Raw genomic sequence first — 27,236 nt, forward strand, 5'->3', positions numbered from 1 at the left:
AGTGGTGAATCATATGTTTGCTCCCTAATTTAAGGAACTTCTTAACTCTAAGGCACCTGAAGGGAAAATGTTTCATGCATGACCTTCAGTTACAAAGGTTCTGTTATGCTTTAAAAGCCTTTAACTATGTCTGCAATGTCAAACTTGCAGCAGATATCTTTTCGGCCAGGGACCATCACTCAGTCTGACTCCTGAGAGGAAAGGAGCGTTCAGCACTGAACAGAAGACAGAACCCTACAGCACAGCATGTAAAAACATCCTCTGCACAGAACTCCTGCGCCCTGAGACGGTAGATATAAAAAAAAAAGCGCAAAATAATTTTTTATATCCACATCCATAGCATACAGAAATGTTCAACCTGCTTTCAAAATTTAACAGTTATTCATAATAATTCCTTTGAACATCTCCCAAATGTCCTCTGAACATCTCAAAATTAAAAGCTGTATAGGAGCAATTTGTCAGAGATATCCTGATGTTTATTTTTATTTGGCTTTTCTTGGTTGCAATAAATTTTCAGACAGTACACATTGAACTATATCAATATACCAAAGACCAGACTGAAATATATCCTGGCAAATCTGTTTCAAAGGGGTCCATTTGCTAGCTGTAGAACTACCTATCAGGTGGAATAATTCAAATTACAATTCCTACAATGTCAGTAGAACACAGGAAAAAAATCCTATTTTAACTTCTTTGGGAAGCTGGTGAATTTTGTGTACCAGGTTCTGCTTTTGCAGAACAAAACCTGAGCAATATGCAAGGGCAATGGATTTAGATGTTAATCTTCAGGAAAATCTGCCCTAGGATGCATTTCTATTTAAAAGGTGGTTTTAATTTAATCTGTGATTCCATGGGTGTATCTACTCAGCTCTTTTCCTCTTTGTGAAATAAATCACACTGTAACATCTCAGCAATCCATACTTGGACACCAACAGCTTCAGAATTGTCTTACCATACTCAGAAATGGAACAGATGCATCACTGGAGGGCCTTTTTCACCATATATTTCTGCATTTACTATACACATAGACACTACACAATATAGAAAAGCACAAGGAGTTTGAAGAGTGCTTACCGTAAGTGAGAATATACAGTGGTTTCCCATTGGTATCCATAGTGGTTAGGCAAGGAGCTTTCGGTGAGATGGTTCCCCAGCGCTGCAAAGCTGCTTCCAGGGAAGGCGGCCAATTTGTAACCACACCTAATTGCTCCCCACGCATAGCCAACATCTGAGCTCCTTCTGGCTTTGGCTGGTTTGGATCTGGCTGTTGAACTTATGATTATGAAAAGATATACAGTTACCATGTAAATTCTATACCCTGTGTACACCTGTGTAACCAAGAGAACAAGTTACCTTTGCAAAATATCCTGAAAACAATAACATGTTAGAAGGTATTGAGAAGCAAGAGAGAAATATAACAGAATAATTAACTTTTAGCTTCAAGAGAGATGAAGTAACTGAAACATCTCAAGAATGCACATGCTTAGCCTTACACTTGCTCTACAAGCAGGGAAAGAAACTGCTGAGGCAGCATGCATATATTTTTCTTCGAAATAATCAACCTTTCTTTATTCCTAAAGAGAGATGGAGAATACTTTTTCCTGGCAGTAATGAGGTGAACTGCAGAACTACTGAAGACATGAACAAGTCACCAGTAACAGACCGACTTAAGTTCTGTTACAGTGCTTTCTCATAAACTACGATGAAGACTATTTAAATCAGCACATCCTGGCAAATCTTAATTCTCAAAGCACTGGTCTCCTTTAAAAGAAAAGTATCATTTCTTGACTTTATCCTTGATTCCATCTTACATTTAGTTCATTTTTTCGATGCTTCTCTGTTACACAAAGGATGTGTAAAACATTTAACACGTTCCGTCACTGACAGTTTTTCTCATATCGGTGTTCAAAAGCAACGGCCGTCAACCAGAAATGAATATCCTCAAAGCAAAGCTTCCCTCCATGCTCTCCTGTGGTTTCTTTGCAAGCAGAACCAGGAGCTGAGCAAACAAGATGGACTTTTGACTCTCCAGCTCTACATCCAAGCTCACCACAGGCAGATTCCACTGAATACCAGTGCTTTTTGGTACTTGCCAGTACAGGGAGGGCTTACACAGCTTTCTAGAAAGTCAATGTGTGAGACAAACATTTTACAGAGTTTTAATAAGAGATCCCCAAACCTTTTGAAAAACAGTCATTTTACCTTCTAACAATTCCTCAAAGTCATCTACAAAGAACTCTCGTAATGGTGGTCGTTTGGGTCGTTTTAGTGTATTGACCAGCTGCTGAATCTTTGCTGACACTCTGCTGCTCACTGGTACTCCTGCAGGACAGGGATCAATGGAGACATCAGTCGATGGCTACGCTGAACGCTACCAGACGTTACGCAGGGTAAGAAAAAGGCGAGGACTGCAAGGCCGCCACAACTACAGTTTCATGCCATACCGTGACCCAAGTATCCAACATTAAGACATCAAGATCATTTCAGCAAAAAGGAACAAAGATGCCTGGTTTAAATAGAAAAACAATACTATGTCAGAGTGAGCTTGCAAAATTAGAGGGGAAACAGCACATAGACTGAGGGAGAGAAGCGCAGTGAAAAAACCCTCCCTACAGCAAATGTCAGTAACCTTAGAGAACTTTTCCAGGTGGCGCTGGCAATGGTCAGTGAGAAGACAGGCACTGGCTGTCCCCATGACCACTGGTCACACCAACATGGTCTGACTAGAGCACAGCTCAGCAAGGACTGCGGGTCAGAGGCTCTGCCCCATCATTTATTCACACTGTAGTGGACTTGTCCGATATCCATCCTAAACGTGGTTCACATATTTGTATTACTTCAGTATGACCCTGTATCCACTGAACGTCCTGACAGTCAACCCCACCAGCCAGCGATCCCCAAAGGGAGCACGCTTGCCCATACAGTGCTTTCAAAAAAAAAATACAATTCTGAATAGGAGCGTGGGGCAAGCGGTACTTTTACAGTATAATCCCATGAACCACCTCCCCCTTCCTTCTCCCTAGTTGAGTGCAAAGTCTCTGCAACATTCATGTCATCTGTTCCTGAACAGCTTTCTGTCACTGCATTGCAGAAATTTCAACTTCCTACCCTTCCATAAGGTTGGCTCCAAAACTTTTACCAAGTGGTTTTTAGGACTGAAGCTGCTTAGTTTAGATGCGATGCACTTGGTCAATAATTCCACACCCTGCTGAAATACTGTTTAATAAGTTTAAGAGGAGCAGTAAATAAGAAAGGGTTTACCAATAACTGTTTTTCAGAAAAACCCTCAGAAAATAAAACTTCAAGCACGCCACTTTTCAAGACATAGCCATCCTGGCATGTCACATTCTTTGTCATTTAAACAGTAGACCAGCTGTAACAAGGCAGCACGATAAAAGCAGATCTAAAGAGATTCACTGCTTTCTTCTGCCAAATAATTTCTACAGGGAGTCAGCTCTGCTGATTAAGAAATTTTTCTCTATGTCGGCTTCATTTCTATCAGTTTATTTTAAGACTGCAAAGATGCTGCAACTTGTACGTGTTTATAAGTGAAAGGTGCCTGGAAGAAACAAAGAGCAGATGCATGCAGTAACCACTAAAAAGGTTACGACACTGAAAACCAGTTTTGCTTTGTGACGTACCATCCCCAGTCTCCATAAGTTCAGCGTTTCCATACTTTGGTGCCACCCGTGCCGTTGATCCTTGTGGTCTTTCTACTTGTATTGAGTGTTCTGAGGTGTAAGTGGTAACATCTGGAGGGGCAGAATGATTTTCTGTGAAAAATAAGGCAAAAGGTTTAACCGTGTACCTCTAGTGGTGAAGGGCAGAAAAGCAAAAGGGGAAGGAAAAGATACCATTTGATTTTCATTTTCCCAACATCTGATCATGCGTTAAAAGTTAATGCACAAAATGAATGTATACAACTATCATGTACAGCATGATTTTAATAAAGTTTCTCCTGATTAAAACAGGGGCTGCATATCTGCAATCATATAAGCAATAGGCTAAGAAAATTATGCAATTAGTTTGCAGGTTCTCCACTGACATTTGATTTTATACTAAGTTAAAGCTCGTGGACAGCTTCAAAAAGAAAAAACCCAGACAAATACCCTTTGGATAGATTATTGCATCATTTTTTCTAAATGAAAAGAATACAGCATGTTGTCAATCACTTGCAAGTGCCAATGCATATCCCTTTTAGAACGTCTGTATTTTGAATGTGCCCATTTTAGTTAAGAAAGGAATTTGTTCATATATCAGGAAAAAAACCTCAGTCATAGCAGGGCTGGAATCCGGGGCAAAGAAAGAAAGAAAATGTAAAGAAGCATGAACTTTGCATTCTGCATGGACACTTGCTTGTCTACTATTTTTAGACAGAGCTATTTCAATTCTTCAACATAACAAAGACTTGCTTTCCAGAAGGCAAACACAATTTGGTCTGACTCACGCCAGCACCGCTGAACAATTCCACAGAGCGAATCTTGCTCTGCCATAGCCTCATCACTCAGCATGCTGCCACAGTTTGTTTTCCCATGTTTTCATGCCTGAGTCTATTACCTATGCATTTATACTATTTTTATGAGTTGTCTTATGTTTTTTTCCAGGTTTTTATCAGCATTAGAGTAGATGGAGATAAATACCATGATACAACTTCTCTCTCGATTGACAGAAATGATCCCCAGCAGCCTCTGAGATACAAAAGAAGGCAGGTCTTCGTTCTGCTGCTGCTGGAGAGGAATGAACTCCATTTTACAACAGAGTAAGAGTCTTTAAAAATGCAAAAATTCTGGAAAAACTTGATCTCGTTCCAATACTATTTTCAATATGTCCTTTTTATTAAATCTGTCCTATAAGCATTATGGTGCCATAACTTCACTACAATACCAACTTCTACAGTAATTTCACCTCAAATGTAATTATAAAGCATTTTCATGAGTCTTGAACTATGGATCACTGTAATTCTTGTGCATTCAATCCCAAATCCATGCACCATCAACACAGATAACTAATTTTTAAGGCTACACATACAGTTACGGGATTCTATATCAGATGCTTATTTTGCATACTTCTCATATGAAGGTAGCATTTAACAGCCAATAATCATGCAAAATTAAGACATTATATTAATGTCTGTGCTTGTTATTTAATGTTATATTCATGAACATCATAAGGAGTCAATCTTATCAAGCAACCACAGCATCTGGTTGAGGAAAACAGAAGATGGCTTTTATCGTGCAACTCAAAACCATCTTGCATCCCACACACATCCAGTTGAGCCTTTTCACTCTGATCACATCCATTCCTATAATTTTTCTGAAACAAACACCTTCTATTGTGCTATAAGTGACCAATTGAAATATAATAGCTTTGCTGGTAACTGGCTGAACGTCTTGTCATTATCAACTATTTTAGGCTCAGTACAATTTTTGCCCTTTCTTATTAAGTGACAAGAACTTTTTATAGATCATGATTGAATTACCCAACCACGAAGTCAATTAAAAATTGCTGATGTTTATCTTTTATCTTTTACTTACAATGCATTTTTGCTATGCAAACAGGAGAGGAGATCATGACTAAGAAAATAATTGTACTTAGTCAGCTATTAGTAACATGATAAAGTATTTTTAAAGTTAGCTATAATTGTTTACATCTTCCCAGTGAAGTATTTAATCTTTCAGACTTTACAAGGCAACCTGAATTGGAGTTAAAGTATCTCCTTTCAGGTTTTAGCACTGAGATAATTTTTTTTTTAATGTGTGGCAGAGAAGACACGTGATCCAAAGCACCACAGAGCAGAGAGATGCTCTCCCTTCAGATCTATACACTTGAAACCAAATACTTCTTTGTAACACAGGATGCTGAGTAGGGTAAGATAACCTGAAAAAGAAGCTTCTTATTCTTTTGTGTTATAACAGGGTTTCCTTTTGAAAAAGCACTGGAAATTACCTAAAAAGAAACTCTCTTCCCAAGGTGGTCACCACTTGGGCCATCACAACCCCAAAAAGTGGGGTTTTAGCACCCTGGCTGCCCATCTGCTATTTACATTTCCATTAAGAAGAACCCTTACCCAGCAGAAGAGGAACATTAAGGTTTGTCTTGCCGTGTTCCTTTACAGTATCTGCTCAACAGATGTCTTATCATGGCAATATCTACAGCTGTAGGTTTCAGCCATTAGATTTACAAATCCTCAGTCAGTTCCCTTCTCAGAGCCAGGCTTAGAGAAATGAAAGCCATACAGGCAAAAATTTGGTCTGAATGACTTCTAAAGAAAAAGATAATTGTTATGTGAAATGTTCCCTTTTGTATATAGAACAGTCAATACAGGCTTAGACTATGGACACGATCTGTATAGAGCTGCTCGGTCTTCTGTCAGGTACGTTGAAGCACTGTTTGAGGTTTAGTGAAGAATAATGATCCCGACACATCTGTTGACTAAAAAGTACACACTGACAGCTGCACGACTTCAAAGCGTTTCCTCCATCAAACATACATATTTGCGTCACCTCCTCTTCCCATCTCTTTCAATATTCTTGCATTAGAAGATCACAGATAGAACAGCTGTTTCCAGTTAAGGCTCTCTTCATTTCTGCCACTGGAGTGATATAATTTACCCCGTTCCGTGAAAATCAGAAAGAACCAACAATGCAGAGCACATTCACACAGGGATGGAGCATGTGTGCTGACAGAGCTGCATGTTTGGGGAGAAGCAAAGAGGTGGAGGAGTACTTTCCAGCGAAGTCTGGAAGCACATGTAAGTACCATGTATTTGAAAAGTCTCTGGGAACTCAAAAGGCATACCTGTAATATTATACTTGAAGAAAATGTAGCTTTTTCTCCCAAACAAGTTGTCTCTTCTGGTTGTCAGGGAAGGGGAATTCAGAGTCAGAGGTGTGGCTTTTGCCATCAGCTGGGTTTCTCTCTTATTGATATACAGGTGACAGAGAGTATTTTAAACTACTCTCCTGTATTATAAATTGGTATTTCCTCTCAGAACAAATAAGAATTTTAAGGTTGTCATAGAACTATCGGTCATGCCTTATGGCACATATTTACTTTATTAAAAGCCTAGGCAGCCTTTAATTTGGATAGCGGCCTTTGATTTTCAAATAGAAACATTCGAAGCATATGAAACAAAGATTAAATGCACCTAGAGGATCAAAATTCTGTAGTGACATGTTTAACTCTTTATATAAATCTACAGTCATAGGTAAGTGCTGTGTGATTTTCATTACATGAACTTTCTGAGCTTTGGGATGTGCTTTCTCTCCTTGATTTTTATATATGTACAGATCCAAAAAATATAATACAGACAAACGAAAGCTTAAAGACCTTAGATATATATACACAGTACTGATGCAAAGATGGGTCGGAACATTAGGTATTTTTTACAGATTTCACTGGTTTGACCTCTAAGTTCAAGAATTACTCAACACAACTGTGATTCCTAAGCCAAACCAGAGATTCTCCCTGTAGCTTAATACAGACACCTGAGCATCGTAAAGCCGAGAATAAATACTTAAAGGATATCTATCCTAAAGTAGAACTTTGGCCATAATAAAGGAGCTGCATCAGCCAAAATAGACAAACAGTACCATATTAAAAGCATATACTAGCTTATGCAAATTGTCTAAATGATCCACAAAGCTGAACTCTGATTATATTATAGCCAAAGCTTTTTATCAAATCCCTTCTCAGGACTGCATTACAGTACTTAAACTGGAAAAATCTCCCATTGATTCTGTGATGCACCCTGGAGGTCAAATCCTAGTGTGTATCAGAATGCAGGGCCTCTTTTTGGTTATCATTAAAGGTCTTTCCTGTTGCCCCTTACATTTATATTTATCAAAATTGGCATCTTCAGAGTATGGCACAAAGTCTTTACATATTTATAGATGATTTCTCTCCTGTAGGCTGATCTGTCTCTGGAGAACAACTCCCTGGACCAAAGAAACATCAAGCTATGGGAATAGATGTTCTTTGTGATCAAGAACAAGTTGTCTCCAGAAGCTGAGGAGCTTCAGAGAACAGGATTAGTCTTCTCTCTCTCCTTCTCTCTTACCAAAGAGGATTATTCATCTATGATCACTGGCGCACTGCCTCTGAAAGAGCAAGGCTATCTGAGGGAAGACTTCCAATCTCTTACCTCTCAGAATACATTGAAACTCAAAATCCACCTCCTCAGATTGAAAAGAAACAGAAGAGCCATTTAATTTGAAATTTTTACAGAAAGCAGCTCACCCATGAAGAAATAAATTTTATAGTTATCATCTGTGCAGCTTCTCTTACATTTCCAGCGATCTTAGCAACAACGACTGAGGGTAACCTAAGATCACAGTCTCAATCTGTTAGCAGATATTACTCATGTTTTGTATCCAAATAACCTTTATGTTATTACATCACAACTACAGTTCAACTAGAGATGCAATTTAAGTTATCTTATTGTCAGAATGAATAAAAATTTGTACACACTGAGGTAAGCTTAACTGCTTCCTTCAAAGAAGAGATCCTTCCAGTCAAGAACAAGGCAAAATAAAACAAGTTAAAGAAGCAGTATTTTTCCTCTTCTGCAGAATACTGCCATCTTAATTTAGCTCTATAAATGCCGTATTATTTACCACAAATTCAGTGATTATAAAAGAAGACTTTCTGTGCCAGATTTAAAATTACTGAAATGTCACATTATAAAGACGCTATATTTAAAGACACATTAAACTTGGTGTGTGAGTAATACAACCTTTTAGAGTTTGGATAAATTTAATTCTCTATGCTATAATTTCCTCTAGCATTTCAACATGAAGTCACAGAATATACCAAATGCAATGACTAATATGTTCAGAGTGTATGTGTTTCTAAAACAAGGTTCTAAGCTATTCATTTAGCACGAATTTTAAGAATACAATAGAAATTCTTCCCCTGACTGCAATTCAGCAATTCCAGACCATGGTGAGAGGATTACTTATCTGAAAATACAGGTGTTATATCAAGCTATGCTCAGAGAAAAAAAAAAAGAAAAGAGATACAGACTACTGTTCCAGCACATAAAATCAGGAACATTTAAGATGTTTTCATGTATCTCATTACATATACTTGAAAAAGAATGGTCAGCGGGGGAACAGTCACACAAAACTGCATTTCATATGAGTAGCAGAACAGTAGCAAGGTTGCTTTATCTGTTCCAATATAGATTCCAACAGATTTTCAGTGAGGTAACTCAAAATACACAGCCCCAGCAAGAATGCACCCAAAGCAGATACCTCGTATGATAAACAGCAATTACTGGAGAATGAAGAGAAAACAACCCTGCTTTCCACGTGCCTAATCAAGTAGCTGCCTCATTTTAATGAAGACTAATGTCAATGGCACAATATTCAGAAATAATGAATGTCTGTGAAGCTTTGACTTCCTAGGATCTTTCCACAGGATATAAAAACAAGTTACTACTAATAATAACAGCTTCCTTCTCTGAAGGTATGTAATAGTCTTTCCCAAGGACTGTAATAGCTAGATATCCCAGTCCAAGTATTCTAGATTCAATTAATATATTTAAGAGGACCTACTGTTAACAGAATTATCAAAAATCACTCAAAACTATGTATTTAAAGTGATGCGCCAGTAGGGGAAACTTGTATGCAAGCAATCTGTAATACTGCACTGATTTTCCTTACTGATGGACCCTACAGAGATCTTTTTTAGCGCTAAGTAATGGAAACCATGCAACTGCACATTTTAAGACATTCGGGAGCCAACAGCTAGACCCTGTTTGCCACAACGTAAGTTTACCCTCACATCTAAATTGCCAGTTGTTTTTTTTTTTCTCGTGAAATAAGAGCATAAGACTGTCTCTCAATATAACATATGTAAATAGAAAAAATGAAAGAAGAAAAGGCATAGGAAAGACTTTTTAAAGACTTCATATAGCAGCATGAGCTGAACGTGGGAGACAAAATTCATGTTAAACTGGACATACTCAAAATGTCCGTATACTAACCTATATGCGTTTGAGCCATAACATCAGCTAGTCTGTGTGCAGCACCGCTGCCTCCGCTTTGTGTCGAGGAGGAGGATGTGGTTGATGTCGTAGAGCCGTGGATCGCTTGACTGATCCAATGTTCCATGTTTATGCTCCCCTGACTTGAGGTGGGAGTTCCCTGGGAGTCGCCCTGCACGGAGCCTTCATCTTCTGAACCAGAAGAAGTATCTAGTAATTAAAACCAGCTTGTTAACTTGCAGTGCTTTGGGGTTTTCTTAATAGAAATAAGGCATGTTCATATTATAAATCTAAAGATAATTGTCATTAAGAAAAACTCACGAAGGTAGGCAAACATAAAAAGAAATATCTGTAATACTGAAAGCCCTGGAATGAAGTCAAATGCTAACTGTGCACCAAGGGAGCTTTCCTGCTCTAATGCGATGGCTTGTGTATTATTGTACAAAAATAAGGATAATAAAAGAGTCTTCCTTTATAATGTGGCTTGAGAATCTGAAGATCTCCAACCATTTATTAACAGTACAGAATACCCAAAATATCTTCCTAAGCTCACTCCACAAAGTCTGTGAAAATTTTTTCCAGTTGTAGAAAGCCCACCCGTCTCAGTGGGAAATCGAGTCCCAGCTGGATTCAGCGAGTATGAGAATTCATGAGATGTGGGGTATTTTCACAATCTAGTAGGTAAAAGAGCAGATAAATTTGCAAAGGAATAGCACGACCGGTTGTAAAGACAAAGATCCATTACAGTGTTAGGCAATAAATAAACTAGAAACTTGAACTTTTGAGTCACAGAAAATAAGACAACGTGGCCATAGTTAGGTCCTCATAAGACCAAAAGGACCAACGCTAGTTGAGGTACCACCAAGTGCAATGCCCCAGTTGCCTTTCCAACCAATGGGTTCACCTTCTCTTCGAACATACCTCGATGTTATGCTCAGTGGGCTTCAAATGACATTTCCATTACTATCTATGCAGGCAGATTATTAGTTCATGTCAGTACAAAGAACCATTTTTAAAATTCTCATAGAACACACAGAGATGCTCACCTGGAGGTGTGTAGGCATCCATTGATGTTTGCACCACCAATGAACGTCGTTTCGAGGGCATTGGGACTGCCATTTTCCTTTCTTTATGTTTCGCAAGGGCTGCCTGAACTGCTTCCGTGTGGACATCTGGAAGGAGAGAGAGATTTCGAGTTGGCATTCGGACAGGAGCTGTTTGTTTGCGCATCCCCGGCGCAGGTTCGTTTGTACGCCGGCTGGGCTGACAACGCCTGTCGGTGATGAAAGGCCGGGAACGCAGGGGATCTCAGAGGGATGGGTGAGCTGTCCTCGCTGCAGAAAAAGCAGCTACAGTGAAAAGTGCCACACCGACAAAAAAGCCCTTTGAGCTGTACAAAATCCCCAGAACAGGGTTGCAGTATTCGAAGAGTAGGAACTCCGCTTCGCCAGAGCAAACCTTTGTTTAACCAAGAGCTGTTACTTCAGCAACCGTTAGTGTTTCAGTGAAAGTGTGGTCTATCAACAATGCCTGTTTTTACAATGAACGAGGTTTCCACATTACAGAAAAGTCACAGAGACTAAGCGAATAGGAACATTTGCTGGAAAGGTAAGAGGTACGTGAAATGTCACAACAGAAATGGCAGCAGGTCCCCCATTCCCAAATCCTCATCCTGCCCCCTTCACTTGGCTTTATTCACAGAAAAGTAAGTATTGTGTAGGGTTGGCCTGAGGTGGAATGAGAAGAAAAAGCACCCTGAGCACAGGCCCGGTGCTTCGCAGGTGGGTGCCAATGGATCCAATGGATCCCTTCTCCATGAAGACATCCCCAGTGAGGAGCTTCTCTACCCTTCACATGTATATACAGCAGTCTGCCTCCATAGGTCTGAAAAAGGCCATTTATCTTATCTAAAAGCCACTAGCAACATGTTTTGATTAATTACTTTGTTTTGTGCAAATCTTTTCATTACCACCATAACTATACATTGAAATAAGTCTAATTTCAGTTTACTACCTTGTGTATTTCTATTGGTTTGGGACAAGACACACATGAGGAGACTGTATGCAAAAAACACGGCAGCCAACAAAAGTCATTTATGGTTAAAGTTGCCACACTGACCATTCGGCACACAGTTGGGAGCACATTAGACCATCCCTTTTAACCAGTCACCGTTAGCTGTAGGAACCGTAGCAAGTCGTGGGCACTCTTTAGCTGTTGCCATTTGTGAAGCAGGAGGAGAGTGCAGCAGGTTTTAGCCCAAGAGATCCCACTTCTGCTGCTGCTGAGTTTGTTTGAAGACCTCCCTTGCAGGCAGGTTTGGCAGCACACGGCCTGTTTCGTACCCCTGTGTCGATGTGGCGGCAGCGCTGAACAGGCAGTGTTCCCCCAGAAAAGCAACGGGCAAGAGAAGACTATATATAGACTATATATATATATATATATATAGACTATATATATATTTAAAGAGCTGTTGGTTGGATCACACCAGGATAAGTAACTTGTTTAACAACTGGGAAGGATTACTGGAAGCATGAGATGATACACTCTGCCGATAAGCCGCAATGTCTCATTTTTAACAATAGTATTCCCTATCTTCTGCCAGGGCTTAATCACCTCTCAGTGGAAAGACTGCAGGGAAGAGTAAGTCTAAGAAAAAGAACGTTATCAGCTGCTTCTGTGATTTGCTTCTTGCTTTTGTTTTAAATCATGAAGAGGATGAGCACGTCAGCGAAAGCAAAGCAGGAAAAGCAAACAGCAAAGCTGGAAAAGCACACTCAGAAGATAAAAGAGCTGTGCGGCTGACAGAGCAAAATGGAGGCAGATTGCAAGGCTAACATCAAACCAGGAAACCACTTCTCTCCTGTCAAGTCATTATTTTAAAGTAGAAGGTTTAAGGTCTTTGTTATAATTAAAACCTGGTGAAAAGTTTATGTGAACAGTATCAGGCTAAGAAAATAAACAATATAAGTCTTCACCTAACAGCATGTCCCCAAGATAAATTCCTACCTGCTCATTCCACACGGATGCCAATAACACATACGGGACTGAACATGCTCACTAGTAGTTTGTGTTTCTCATCCAATGAACAGGGAAAATTCTTGGTTTTCCTTCAAAGCATAGCAATTAGATATCAAGCAGTCAAATATGAGTTTTTCCTTCAAAAAAACCCAGACCTCTACAGCAATTTTTGGAAGACAATAAATTTTGCTGATCAAGACAGGAAGAACTATTTGTACACTATTGTATTTACGACTGGTTTTTACTATACTAGGAGGGAGATGAGATGTAACTTAAATTCTGTAAAAGTTTTTTAAAGGAGAACAGTTGGCAGAAAATAATTATTAAAATGCTTAGTGACAGCTGGACACTGAATCATAACTTGCAAATTCTTTGATTTCTTTTTTGATGCTTTTTTGATGTAAGAAGGTAAACTCATCAGCTTAATTAAAAAACACTCTGCAGGTTTTTGATTTTCAAATGAGTCCACAGGAGTCCAGGAATTGAATTGTTTTCTTAATGAAGCACATGCCTGATATGTTTATTCGTAGTGGGTTACTGTGGAATAAACCCAACTAAAGATTACTTAAAAACAAACAAACAAACACACACAACAAAACAAAAACCAAAACAGGAAGGAAAAACAATGGAAAAGATAAGAAACTAAATAAACAAGAGAGAAGCTGCCTGGGGAGAAGGAACACGTACACCTGCTCCCAGCCCAGCCTGCAAGGTCAACTATTCGGAAGGCATCACTCAGAGCATGGAGGCTACCAAAAAACAGGACACGTGTCCAGAAAAGACTGAGGACAAACAGTCCAGAGATGGTCCAGGGACTATCAGCAACAGCTCACAGGGGAGAGGAAGTAAAAGCAGCAGCAACAGTCAAGCTTGGATGAAAAATCTTTTCACAATGTTCTCTCCCAGGAATAAAACTCTTGGCGGAACAAAGTGTCTCTAAGCATCTAAAGAAAAGCTAAGGATTAGGTAAAGAATGAATAACAGCCCATATGGTTTGTATGGTCTTCTTTCTGAATGAAAGCCTATTGATGGGTTCTGAAGACGCCCTTCAATGTATTTTGACAGTCTTGTATAGAGTGGGACTTGTAAAGCTAATGAACAACATTCAAGCCATGCACACCTAGAGACTAAGTCCCAAAGTACTGACAAATCAGAGAGGTGAGGAAAAGCCAGACTGATACTTAAGAATGACACCTGAGAACAGCTCATGGGTTACATCTATACTGTAACCACAGAAAGACAGAAATAGTAAGCAGGTATGTTCCCACCAAATATCAGCTTCAGGTATCACAGAACAGACTCCTAGAATGGTTTGGGTTGGAAGGGACCTTAAAGATCATCTAGTTCCAACCCCTCTGCCATGGGCAGGGACACCTCCCACTAGTCCAGGTTGCTCAAAGCCCCATCCAACCTGATCTTGAACACTTCTAGGGATGAGGCATCCACAGCTGCTCTGGGCAGCCTGTTCCAGGGCCTCACCACTCTCACAGTAAAGAATTTCTTCATTATATCTAACCTACATCTACCTTCTTTCAGCTTAAAGCCATTACCTCTTGTCCTATCACTACTTATCCTTGTAAAAAGTCCCTGTTCAGCTTTCCTTTAGGTCCCCTTTAGGTACTAAAAGGCTTCTATAAGGTCTCCTCAGAGCCTCCTCTCCTCCAGGCTGAACAACTCCAACTCTCTCAGACTGTCTTCATAGGAAAGGTGCTCCAGCCCTCTGATCATCTTTGTGTCCTCCTTTGGACTCACTCCAACAGGTCCATGTGCTTCTTGTGTTGGGGGCCCCAGAGCTGGACGCAGCTCTCCAGGTGGGGTCTCATCAGAGCAGAGGGGCAGAATCGCTGCCCTCAACCTGCTGATCATGTTTCTTTTGATGCTGCCTAGGACACGGTTGGCTTTGTGGGCTGCAAGTGCACATTGATGGCTCGTGTTGAGCATCTCATCAACGAACACCTCCAAGTCCTTCTCCTCAGGGATGCTCTCAATACATTCTCTGCCCAGCCTGTATTTGTGCTTTCCATACAAATGCTTTGTTTTTCTCCAGGTTTTAGCTTTGCTTTTCTGATCTACAAGCCAACTTTGCTGGTGTATCACAAGGAATGTTAACCAAAATACAACTAATAAGCTCTTTTTGTAGTTTCATGAGGCATGGTTTTAAATCTAAACAGAAATGTACACCCCTCACCAAAGGGTGACCCTGGTGATTCGCTTCTCATCAATCTGAGTGAGAGCATGGTCGCTCTTTGCCTTTATCTTGGTGAAAAAATGGGCTACAGTGCCCATCATATCGTTTGTGACCCATTCTCTTCCATTGCTTGCCTCCAGTCTGTCCTTAGCAGCTCCCGAAAAAATACATGGAGATTTGCAATAGGAATTTATACAATAGTAATTGGAAGCTCCTTGTTCACTAAAGGAAGGAAACCACATTTGTGATACACACTGGGACGAAGTACAGTGAGCATAAGAAGACCGGTCCAAGTTCCTTTGGGATGGGAAACTGCTTATCCCCCCGGAATCCCATCAGCACAATGCCATTTGTATTCTCCACATATCCCAGAGAGCAACAGCAGAGAACATCACATTAGAATTTCAAACCTTTTCTGGCAGGGTGATGCCCCTTGTATTGCAGGTCTGACAAAAGGGTCTGAACTGTCTTCTCAATCTACCCTGGCACACTCAAGCTAACTGAATTCATCATATTGTGATTGAGCATTGCTTTAAAACACAAATTTCGTCTTAAATTTTCCTGAAAAAAATAGTTCATGTATGCAGCTTTCATTAATTAAAAGGAAAAAAAAAAGTCAACAGCCTCCCCACTTCTCTTTCCTCATAGTGTGGCATGCTACAATTTCTCATCTATTATAAACTTCAGACAGAATTTCAAACGCAAGTATACCTTGATGTAGTTGCACTCAAGTCTTCTGAAAAAGTCCCAAGTCTAAGTGGGAAGAAAATGCTGTCAGGCAAAATGTTCTTTCATGTAGAAGCCTGTGACATTCTAACTACACTGTTACAGCTGATAAAACATCTCCAGGCCCTGACCCTTCAAAAGGCTCCTATAGATAACAAAATCTTTATACTCTTCCTACCTGGATTTTCCACAAGAACGTCTCATCAGAAAATCTAGAGCATAGGGTAAAATATCACCACTTCTATGTACAGCAGTAGGAACCAATGCACAGTTCCTACCTGCTATTGTCCTCCACTGTTTCATGTTGGCCAGCCATATGTTGAACGCAATTTGTGAGTTTGTACTCAAGGAATCAATAAATGGGAAAGAGTAAAGAAAGACGGTTGGGAAAGGTGAACTTGTGGAGTCAGTATTCAACCTGACACGTATTTCTTATAGGCTGCCTGATAACACTTAGCAAACCTCAGAAAAAACAACTCTGTCCCCAGTCTTTACTCTGTTGTATTCAAGAATTTGTATTTGTTTATTCTCTTTCTTTATTTTCTATGACAGGCTAGAGAGAGCAAGCATACTTCTGGGAGCAAAGTCAGTAAGTGAAATACATAGGAAGTGGAACGGAAAAAAACAAGAGAAAGTTTCCCTTTGAAGAGCTATTAAACAAGAGATGAGGCCTCAAAACAGTGGGCAGAGAAATTAAAACCGGCACAGAGAATGAGGGTCCATAAGCTCAGACTCCAAGAGCGATGACCCACGGCTTTGGCCACTGCACTCCACAATCAGAAATCCTCATCTATTGCAAACAGAGGGCAATTCCTTATTTCCACCAGCAGGACGGATTGCGCGGCTTTCCCAGGAGGTGCTCTGCTTAGCACAGTCCCTCTTGTCATCTGGTTTATCTCGTAACTTGGCACAATGTTGTGCTCCTTGTTTAACTGAAAAGGCTTAGGAAATAAAACCACCCCGCTAGCACACATCACTGCACAGCTCCAGCTCAATACGGACCCCGTGTTCTCCATGGTCGTTCCCAGCTTTATCCCTCAGTGCAATCTAATGGCTGCATGTTCAACACATCAGTGCGTCTGTGTCCATGGGCAAGGCAGCAAGCCCATCTCTGCTTCTGTGGAACCAAGTGACACCCTACCTGCGCTGGCAGGCTGCTCCCATGGGATCCCACCGGCACGGCAAACCAGCGGGAGACCAGAGAGGCCGTGGTCGGCACAGCTGTGCCCCAGGGATGAGCCTGTGCTCAGAGGCTGTTCATTGAAACACATTCAACATGGGAGACAGCAACCTGTCCTCAACAAGGAGAAGGACAAGGAATTTAAGAAGGACAAGGAATTAGTGGAGGGAGTCCAGCGGAGAGCTACGAAGATGCTTAGGGGTCTGGAGCATCTTACGAGGAGAGACTGAGAGAGCTGGGTCTGTTCAGCCTGGAGAAGAGAAGCTGAGAGGGGATCTCATCAATGTTTATAAATATCTGAAGGGTGGGTGTCAAGAGGATGGACCAGACTCTGTTCAGTGGTGCCCAACGACAGGATGAGGGGCAACAGGCACAGACTGAGGCACAGGAGGTTCCATCTGAATATGAGGAGAAACTTCTTTCCTTTGAGGTGCCAGAGCCCTGGAACAGGCTGCCCAGAGAGGCTGTGGAGTCTCCTTCTCTGGAGACATTCAAACCCGCCTGGACACCTTCCTGTGCGATCTGCTCTGGTGACCCTGCTTCAGCAGGTGGGTTGGACTGGCTGATCCCAGAGGTCCCTTCCAACCCCAACCAGCCTGTGATTCTGCGACTGGGTGAAAGCAGATGTTTGGGAGATAACCCTGTTAACTGCTGACAGGTGGGCAGTGTCCAAAGGTTAAATAACAATGCCCAGAAACATAGCAGTAAATCCTGTTCATTACAGACTGCTTATACTCTTGACTCCCTTTTCATAGTGTTCTTTAAGCACTTATTACCTACATTTTTGGTAGCCTGTAATGCAGAATCATAGAATGTCCTGAGTTGGAAGGGACCCACAAGGATCATTGAGTCCACATAATTTTTTTCTGGGGGGACGTGACAATTTTTTTTTCAGTCAGTAGTTGGCTTGGCATACAGAAAGAGAGCCTGGCCAGGAGCTTTAGTCTGGTTTGTATTGGCTCTGGGATCGGAAAAGTCTCTTCTGAAATTTTACTGAAGTCTTTTCTGTAGAACGTACTTTCTCTCCTCCTTGCACAAATGTATGTGTATTTATAGTAAGTGGCGAGTTTCCCCTGTGACAAGCTGTCCTCTCCCAGCTACTGACTTTGGGGAAGGCAGTACCCATGGTCCTTCTGGGCTCAGATGAGCTCCACAAGCAAATGAGCCTTCTTTTCCTGAAGGCAGAAAGCAATTGTTATGTGATGAACAAGGTCAGCCATTTCCTGGTCCATACATGGAGCCTCGCTGCGGCATCTCATGTTTCTCTACAGCTGCTAAAAGAACACTCCTGTGCAGCGTGCATCCTCGCTTGGCATGGAGCGTGATCCCGACTCGCCCTTCCCTTACACCCCATCGACAGGGACGCCCCATTCCTGACTTGGGCCAGACACAGCCCTTGGAAGCTCTGAACTGTAACTGAGACATTTGAAATATGCTGCTTATTCCTAGTCCTCCCACAGATTTTTGCAGCTTTTAGCAGGAGAATGAGTTTGCTCCTTGTTCAGCTCCTTTTTAAAAAACAAAAACCTGTTCAACAAATCACAGTCACATTCTTCCTCAATGTGGAGGGGTTGTTAAAATTTGGTTTAACATGCCTCAGCAGCTTCCTTTATTCAGTATTAGCCGCGTTTGCTCCACAGGCACGTCAAACACTCAACATACTGTAAGCAAAGTGATACCGCCTCATGGATCAGGGATCTGTTAGTTCTGCAAGGATCACAAAACAGGGCACTCCTCCCATGGCAAGCATCGGCTACATTAAAAATTTCCACGTTATAAAACTGCTCCTCACACCCCCTGCATCAAGTGCCTCAGCACACAAAAGAAAAACAGAATCTTCTTTTGCACTTAAATCAAGTCTTGCAGTTGTTTGTCAAGTAGTTCTCTTGTATCTAATTTATCACACAGCCCTAGTTTTTTTTAAGGAAATAAATTAGACTTGCTGTAGACAGGAGTTGTGCATTATTATAGTCAAGATAGCACAAGTCTGTTTCTACCTATGTTTCAGATAAAATACATTACTTCTATTGTCTTTGATTGAGTTTTCAGTTTCCCAGTAATTATAAAAGCTCAAGACCAAATCACCAGCTGTTTAAGGAACACAAATATGGAAAAGCAAGCTGTTGCCTAATTTTTGCTGTACAGATGCAGAACTGTCTAGCAGAGCCCTCACCATCTTCTGCAGTCTGGTTTGCCCATTCTGCAGTAATGGTACCTCCATTCCTCCCCCCAGGGGACTTACCCTGGAAGAATCAAACCGCTGGGAGACATACTTAGCTGGGATCTGAATTCATCCATCTCACCTGTTTGTTCCTTTTGCCTCATGTAATTCCTCTCCCCTAAGCAATTTTGGTCGTTTTTGATTTAGCCTTTGGAAATAATCTTTCTTCCTTTGCTTTAGTAGCCGATTCCTGGTAAGATGATGATACGAGTGGGAGTAGGACGGACCCAAGGACTCTGAGAAAGTTCAGAATCCTTACTTTTTATGGGATAGTTCACAAACACAACCGACTCGCTCGCAGAATGGCAGATTATGAAGATCAAGAAGGCTGATGCTCCGCACCAATGAGTTGAGAATGCCAAAAGATTTTTAATAAGAGCTTATTTATGTAAATATAATACATATTTATGCCTTATTTATATTGCAGTAGAGGATCAGCCCTGAAGTCAGACATTTAACAAATAAGTAAAACCACAAGCAAGTCTCTGTGTCAGGGAAGCCAGTATCTGAGGTGGCACCAAGGAAAGGAGCTGGAAGAACAGGCAGACGCTGCAGGAGGCCACAGGAGCAAGGGCGATTATTGCTGCATCAACACACAGCGTGACACAAGAATCCTAACAGCTTCCGAGTTACTGCAGGGAGGCAACTGATGCTACGCGAAAATGGCGTTATCAAACAAGAACTATCAAAGGTGAATTTGGGCTGAAAATTCTAGATAAGGCTAAGGATAGCAATAGTATGCTAAATAATTACACAGAGAAAAGGTTGGCAATTGCTGCCTTACAGGAAACTGGTAGTTGAAAGCATGAAAGTCTCTTATGAGTTTAATCAGACTTTTGTTGTAGCTGCCATGGAAACGAAGGATATACTGAGAATGCATTTTCTAATATATGGCCTGTAAATACTCTGAGTAGAGATAATTTGGTAGCTACATCTATTGGAAATGCAATCAGGACGTACTAAATAGGGTGAGACAGGGTAAATGTGGTATCATCAGAACAGATTACAGTTAGGCTTTGTCTTTTGATTGTCCTGGGCCAACAGCATTGACTTATTTTCAGGCAGATACAGGGCAAGTGGTTTCATAAAAATTGCTGTGTTCATCCAACACAGATCAGTCCTCGGAAAATCATCTCTCCTCTGGGAATGTGAAAGTAAGTGAGTCCATATAATAACGGATCTCTGCTGTGGGTGATGCTATAATGAAGCAGTCTCAGAATACTTTCACAACCTCTCTGGGTATTAAGATAGGAAAGCAAATAGCCCAAACAGTGTGACACCTAATTTCCAGCTGCAAGCAGGTGTGCTATTAATTCTGAAATCTGGCTTTCACAACAAACACAGGGAATACTCAATTGAATGCAAGAACATCTGCTCTAAGAGGACACTCATTTATACAAGGGCTGTGGAGGTTACTAAGAGAAATAAACTGTTGCTTATATTTAAAAAAACAATTTAAGTGCGTAAGTTTCAGTCCTTGGGATGTTTAAACTGTATATACTGGGCCTCTGGTTTTACTGGGAGCTGGGGATACATGGACATGCAGGGGAAAGTTCTGCTGACTCTTAATGAATTCAGAGCCAAACTTTGTTGACCTGCACAATTTTTGGCAATGAAAAGTCAGCATTTTAGAAAACCCCTGCACTCCCATGAATGTGCCACCGACAAAGGCCTGGCTCTTCTGGGATGCTGCGGCCAACAAACTCCGCTGGTGAGGGAACAGCCCCCCGTGTGCTCCGCACAGGGCTGGGCTGCCCAGCTCCTCCGGTACACCTCCTGCTGCTCACCTGAAGAAGCTCGAAGCTTTGTAGGTTCTCATGTGGTCAGAAAGCTTAACTCTAAGGAAGAACAGCACGACTGTCATCTCCCACTTGGGATGGCAGTGGCGATAATCCATAATTCTGGGTGGAAGGAAGGCAAAAGCTGAACACGCAGGTGGGAGAGCTGCACGGGCAGGTTGCGGAACACAGCGGTTATGTGATGGAAACTGAGGACACCGAACCAGAGGACTGAACTCTTCGTGACTCCACCACTAGTTTTGCTGAAAGGCATAGTTGTTGCTCTACTTTGGGTTCTTCAGCTGTTATAATAAAGTTGATTTTAAAATGTTTTTCTCTAAACTCTGGGATTTAAAACTATATTAACTCTACTCATAAGCAAAACAAAAAACCAACATGCAGGTCTCTCACTAATAATTTCCATCCCTCCACTTATTTATTGCCTCATTTGTAATGCAATCTGGAAGGCAGCTTCACATAGTGACTTCATCTCAGGGCCCCTTATTATGCGATCTGAAGTAAATCAACTTTCTTTTGTTTCTCTCTGGAGATCCTTGAGTAATCTTCCTCAAGAGTTCTGCTATTATCCCTACAAATTTTTCTGCTGGGTCAAAAGCAAGGATGTGGTCATATAAATTATATCACTGCACAAGTTCTTCAACCTCTTTTTTTGCCCTAATTGAGTTGTAGCTTGAAATTAAGTTTGTAAGTAAGCTAAATCAAATAGGACATTAATTAATCTCTGAAAAAGTGTGCCTACAGCCAGGTTAATTAATACAGATTAACTCTTAAGTAACCCTTGCTCACCTGAAGGGTTAAGGAATTATTTGTTTTATGATGAGCTACCTTAATATTTACAAGCAGTCCCATCTTGATACATAGCACATTTATCATATTTTTCTTTTTTCATATTCTTTGGAGAAATGCTAAATAATAGGGATTCAATAAAAATGATGCCTCGAACCTTTCTATTCCATCCTTTCCTCTACCACGCACTACAACTCTTACATTCTCATAGTATAATTCTTTTTCATCAGCTCTGGCAAGATTTCAGAATGAGATCTTGAGTGTCCTTTTAAAAATGCAAGCCACCCATATATTTTAAAATCACCATGAGGTAAGCTGTAAACACGCAAAATGTCAGCAACCTTTGTTACGGTTCATGCACACACTTACCTCACGGTAAATGAGAACAAATAGGTGGTAAGGCACGAACTGAAGCTCCTAGAGCACAGCAGCTCAGCTCCCCAGGGCCTGGTGCTAACTTCTCCTCTAGGATCTGGGTCTACAGGTAATGTTCTCTCACCACTAGCTCCCTTATTTCAAATGCCCCCCAGACCTAGCCTGGGATGATTTGAATTTTAATGATTTCACGCTCAGCATAGGCTGTTCAGTCTTTTCCCCGTTGAACCACAGTGTGGGAAAGGTGGCTCAGGAATTTGAGCTGAGAGAGTTGTAGTTAGGACGCATTTGTTTTGGCAGTATCTCCAAAAATCTCCTATATTAAGATGTCTTTTAAAAGAACTGCTGCGTGTGCTTGGAAAACGAGCTGCTCTCTGCAGTGGTGGGATCTCTGGGGCAAGGGCTGGCAGCCCTTCAAAAACGGTGTACCAGACTGAATCTCTCTCATCTTCAGAAGTTAAACATATGGGAAAATATCAGCAAGAGTGAGTGGGAGAAGGAAGGTACTCGCTGCCGAGAGTCCAAGTACCACAATCCCCTTACCTGCAGCACCCGTCCTCCACGCTACCAGCTGAGAGAGGCTGATTCCACTACGGTATTTCTCAAAACGCTCCATTTCTCAGCTCCCAGCCTGATGCTCATCCATGGCTGTGACTTTTAGTATCTGCCCACATAGTTCGCGTAGCTCATTTGCTGGTCTTTGCTCTAAGACACCGTACCGTGAACCCTTAGACATAGAGGCAGTGCAATTTCACTTACGCTGCTACTTCCCACACCACTTCTGACATCTGGAAAACTCAAGCTTTCAGAGCTCGCTAGTCACATTTTTCTTAAGCATCATACTTGCTCTGGGCATTGCAGAACACTGGTCATCTTCAAGGCCTCTTAGAGACCTCACAAGAAACAAGGTCTTAATAAACTTGGCCCAACCCATCTGTCATATCCTCATCTCATCAGGGGAGAATTCGACAGCAGAAATCATAGATCCAAGAGCTGCTATCTCATTCCTAACACATGCATGTGCATTTGAACATATTACACCGCATTCCCCATGATTTAATGTTGATTTTTTTAGTTTTTAATTTTTATTAGTACATACTTTTCATGTATTTGCATCATCTCCCTGGTTTTTTTTTTACTGACAGGTGTGGGAACAGTGAAAGCCAGGGCCTGGCACATGAGAAGGTACTCTGTTTTTCAGCATTATGATGGAAAACTGAAGCTTTTTGGTTTGGCATAATCTGAAGGCCACAGAGATGCCCCTTCAGAAAAAAGAAGTTGGAAAGGACCTGACATTTGAATTTTCCATGTGTTGAACACTCAGCTGAGGGAGGATAATATACTCGTTCCCTGGAGAGGAGTTAAAACAGGCGCTGCAGGTCTCTGAAGGAGAGTTGCCCTCTGAACCCCACAGGCCACAACTGGCTCAGAAACGCAGATCTAGGGGAGGTTTATCGTGATCAAGGGAACAATTTCTGATCAGGAGGATCTGCCTGGTTTTCCCAGGGGGTGTTTTGTTTGGAACTGCCTTGGCAGCCGCTGCTGTACCGCCCGGCAGCCTTTCCGTGGCAGCAGAGCCCAGCGCTGCTCCGGCCACCGCAACAGCCCCGGCGTGGGGCCAACCATGGCTGGGCCTCCGGGGAGAGGATACAGGTCACTGCTCCGAGCACCGGAGCAGGAAAACCGTTCTGCCAAAGCAAGACAGCCTGTATGATGGTATTTTAAATAACGGTGGCAGAAGCTTCAGGTTCTTCTACGAGGGGTTTCGATGTGAGCGGGAGAAGAATGTAGCCAGTGCTAACCAGGGAGCAAACGGGTGCCTAGTGACTGTGTGGAAGACATGTAGGGCCAACATCCTCCGAAAACCTCAGTATTTGACTGAGTTCATTCATGTAGACAGCATCATAAGACTGCAAAAGCTTAGCCATTCACCTACTTGTGAATGGGTCACCTACTTGTCTACTCCACCATGTAATTCCCATCTCCTCATCCCAACACATCATACCAAATCCATGGATTTTCAGCTTCCAAAAGTACCTGTTTTCTAAACTGCACTAAGAAAACAAAGCCGGATGTCCAACTGCAGCTACATCTACACGACCATTATTACCTTCGTACTCAAGTCTTGCGCCTGATTTTGCAGTCACATCACTCGAGCCAGACCGAGCCCAGCGCTGCCGCCTCCTCTGCACGCAGAGGCAGAACTGGAGTGCAAGCCAGTCTGCCTTCAACTGCCTTTTCTTGCCTGAAACGCCACTGGCCACAAGATCCAGCCTACAGTAATATTTGGCTTCACCGTCATCTTGAGCCCCAAGATAACTTTATACCACAGACAATGGCTAAGGAACGGCAGCTGCTAAGAGAAGAACGTTGCCATGATACTCATTTGGCAAACATCTCCAAATGCTGTTTCTAAGTGAGTAAATACTAAGAGATTTTTTATATTCAGTAGTAAACAAATCAAAATGCTTTTGAATTAATATCAGCTAAACTAGCTGCCACATTTGTATGGAGTAAATAATATACTTAGGCCTGCACTGATTCAGTTACCACACTTATAGCATTATCTATTCCTTTAGACATCGGAAAAATGATCAAAGAAGCTGATGTTTTGGAACATAATGATTTCAGGATCCCTTCCTGAATAAAAAGAAATACCCAGGAAATTTTAAACCTTTCTGGTTTTAAAGAATTAGACTAAATTTTCAATGTAGGCTGTATTCTAAAATCAAATTATCTTAAAACACAAAATGTACCAGGAACATTTATGAAAAAAATAGCTTCCATAGACTCAGAGTTAATTTCATTTTGAATATAAAAATCAGAGAAATCAAGTTTTCAAAATTCCAGTGCTGAAAAATTCTGTTACAACATTAATGAAATAATAATAATAATAAAAAAGACTGAAGTGAGAAAATAGGTAGGGATTTCAAATGTCACAGTCTGACATTTTCCATAATAGAAGAGCATAAGTTGAAGGTGATATTAGTGGCAGCAATGATTTTGAGTCTCCAAAGACAGTTCATTAAACAATCTCTGCTGACATCTAAATTTATGTAAAAAGCAAAGGCATGGAAGGAGACTTGGATGACTTTCAGGATGTTAGACTTCCAATTAGGAAAACCTTACCAAGAAGGGACAGAAAAGGACTTTGATCAGAGTTGGGAGTAGAGTTGTGCAGATGTTAATTGAAATAAATTGTGCAAAGGAACTGAGGAAGGGACACATTTTCCTAGATGTGAATTACTTATTGGTTAAAGACCACACATTTGTTTTGGTTTGGGCCTTTTCCAAGATGTGCCAAATATGATAACAAGCACTGAAACTGGGTAACAGCTCAGATCTAATGACAGAGTATGATCAGAGCAGAGATGCTGAAGTATTAAGCACAGCAAAACAACAAGAGAAACAAAGGCTTCTACCTGAAGCAACTATGTTTATGAAGACAAGAAAACCAGAAAGAAATCTGCCTTGGAAGTTTGTAACCTGCCATAAGGAGGAGTACAAGTTGTAAGACCAAGAAAAACACAGGCTGCTGATCTCACGGGGCAATGTATGTGGCAGGGCCACAAAGATGATTAAGGGAGTGGAGCTTATGAGGAAAGGCTGAGAGAGCTGGGGCTCTTGAGCTTGGAGAAGAGGAGACTGAGGGGTGACCTCATCAATGTTTATAAATATATAAAGGGTGGGTGTCACGAGGATGGAGCCAGGCTCTTCTCGGTGACAACCAACAGTAAGACAAGGGGTAATGGGTTCAAGCTGGAACACAAGAGGTTCCGCTTAAATTTGAGAAGAAACTTCTTCTCAGTGAGGGTGACGGAACACTGGAACAGGCTGCCCAGGGAGGTTGTGGATTCTCCTTCTCTGGAGACATGCAAAACCCGCCTGGACGCCTTCCTGTGTAACCTCACCTAGGTGTTCCTGCCCTGGCAGGCGGATTGGACTAGATGATCTTTCGAGGTCCCTTCCAATCTCTAACATTCTGTGATTCTGTGATTCTGTGATTCTGTATAGAAAGCGAGAACATAAATCAGGATAGGAACACTGCACGGTACCTTAGCAGGCTCCTCTGAAAGCAAATTTGAAGATGATGATCTGTTAACTTTTCAAAATGGAAATGGAAGTTTACATTTACCTTCATTGACGTTTGCCTCATACAGTCTACTTTTGAGCAAGTGAAGATGCGGTAGCTGCTCAAACCGATTTGCTGGAGAGCTCAGTGACTTGCTGAGGAGCCACGTCAGACAGCGATCAAGGCAGGAATTCAAAGCCCTGCCACAAGCCCCCGGAATACTGTCAAGCTTTCCAGTTTTAACACCAAGGACATTTTGAGACCAGCAAGAGAGATCTGAGTTTATAGTATAGTCCTGACTCTCCCAAGATGAGACTCCTGCACTAGTGACAAGCAACCCTTTGCACTCAATTCCTTACTTTTCCTCTCAGCAACACAGTCTGTGTCTTCATTATTTATATATATCATTACAACACTTCACCCCATTCCTAAGGCAGGAGCTTATGTACCATTTCACTTAACTTCTAAGGCAGCGATTGAAAATCAAGAGGCAGCAACAGCAACTCGGAGCACTCCCGAGGTATCAGGAGGGGCACACAGGGAAGACGTACATGATGTTTCCTTTTCTCCATCCCCAGACTCAACGAATTAGTTTAAAAATGGCAAGCACAGCTCAAGCAGATGACTTTCAATGCACAATCAAATACATACATTTTTAACAGAACTGCTCTGGAGAGCAGTTGGAGGTTTGAGGACCATGGGCTGTACACCCACAAATTACACAATTTCAGGAATAGTATTTCTAGTTTTTAAAAAACACTGGATAGAAATCAGACACCTTTCAGTGTAATATGGGAGACGCTTCTAGGAGCTTACATATCACAGAATTATTATGCACATCCCACAACCATTATTCAATGAAAACCTGGCAGCATCTACAGTG

General features: G+C 41.4%; 1 protein-coding gene across 7 annotated transcripts in view; it reads right to left on the reverse strand.

The window, feature by feature from the left end:
* DIP2C (disco interacting protein 2 homolog C) overlaps nt 1-27,236 on the reverse strand; it is a 323,874-nt gene that overhangs the window by 106,566 nt on the left and 190,072 nt on the right. For 3 of the 7 annotated variants that reach the window (XM_065627298.1, XM_065627297.1, XM_065627295.1), the window contains 6 exons: nt 11,035-11,160; nt 9,989-10,198; nt 4,641-4,727; nt 3,642-3,773; nt 2,203-2,322; nt 1,075-1,272 (listed from right to left, as the gene is read on the reverse strand). In XM_065627298.1, coding sequence (XP_065483370.1) covers nt 1,075-1,272; nt 2,203-2,322; nt 3,642-3,773; nt 4,641-4,727; nt 9,989-10,198; nt 11,035-11,160 — 873 coding nt within the window. The remainder of the gene's footprint in view (nt 1-1,074; nt 1,273-2,202; nt 2,323-3,641; nt 3,774-4,640; nt 4,728-9,988; nt 10,199-11,034; nt 11,161-27,236) is intronic. The other 4 variants (XM_065627299.1, XM_065627302.1, XM_065627301.1 and 1 more) reach the window with 2 other exon arrangements.

The sequence above is a fragment of the Caloenas nicobarica genome, chromosome 2 (assembly GCF_036013445.1).
Source record: "Caloenas nicobarica isolate bCalNic1 chromosome 2, bCalNic1.hap1, whole genome shotgun sequence".
NCBI classification, from domain to species: domain Eukaryota; kingdom Metazoa; phylum Chordata; class Aves; order Columbiformes; family Columbidae; genus Caloenas; species Caloenas nicobarica.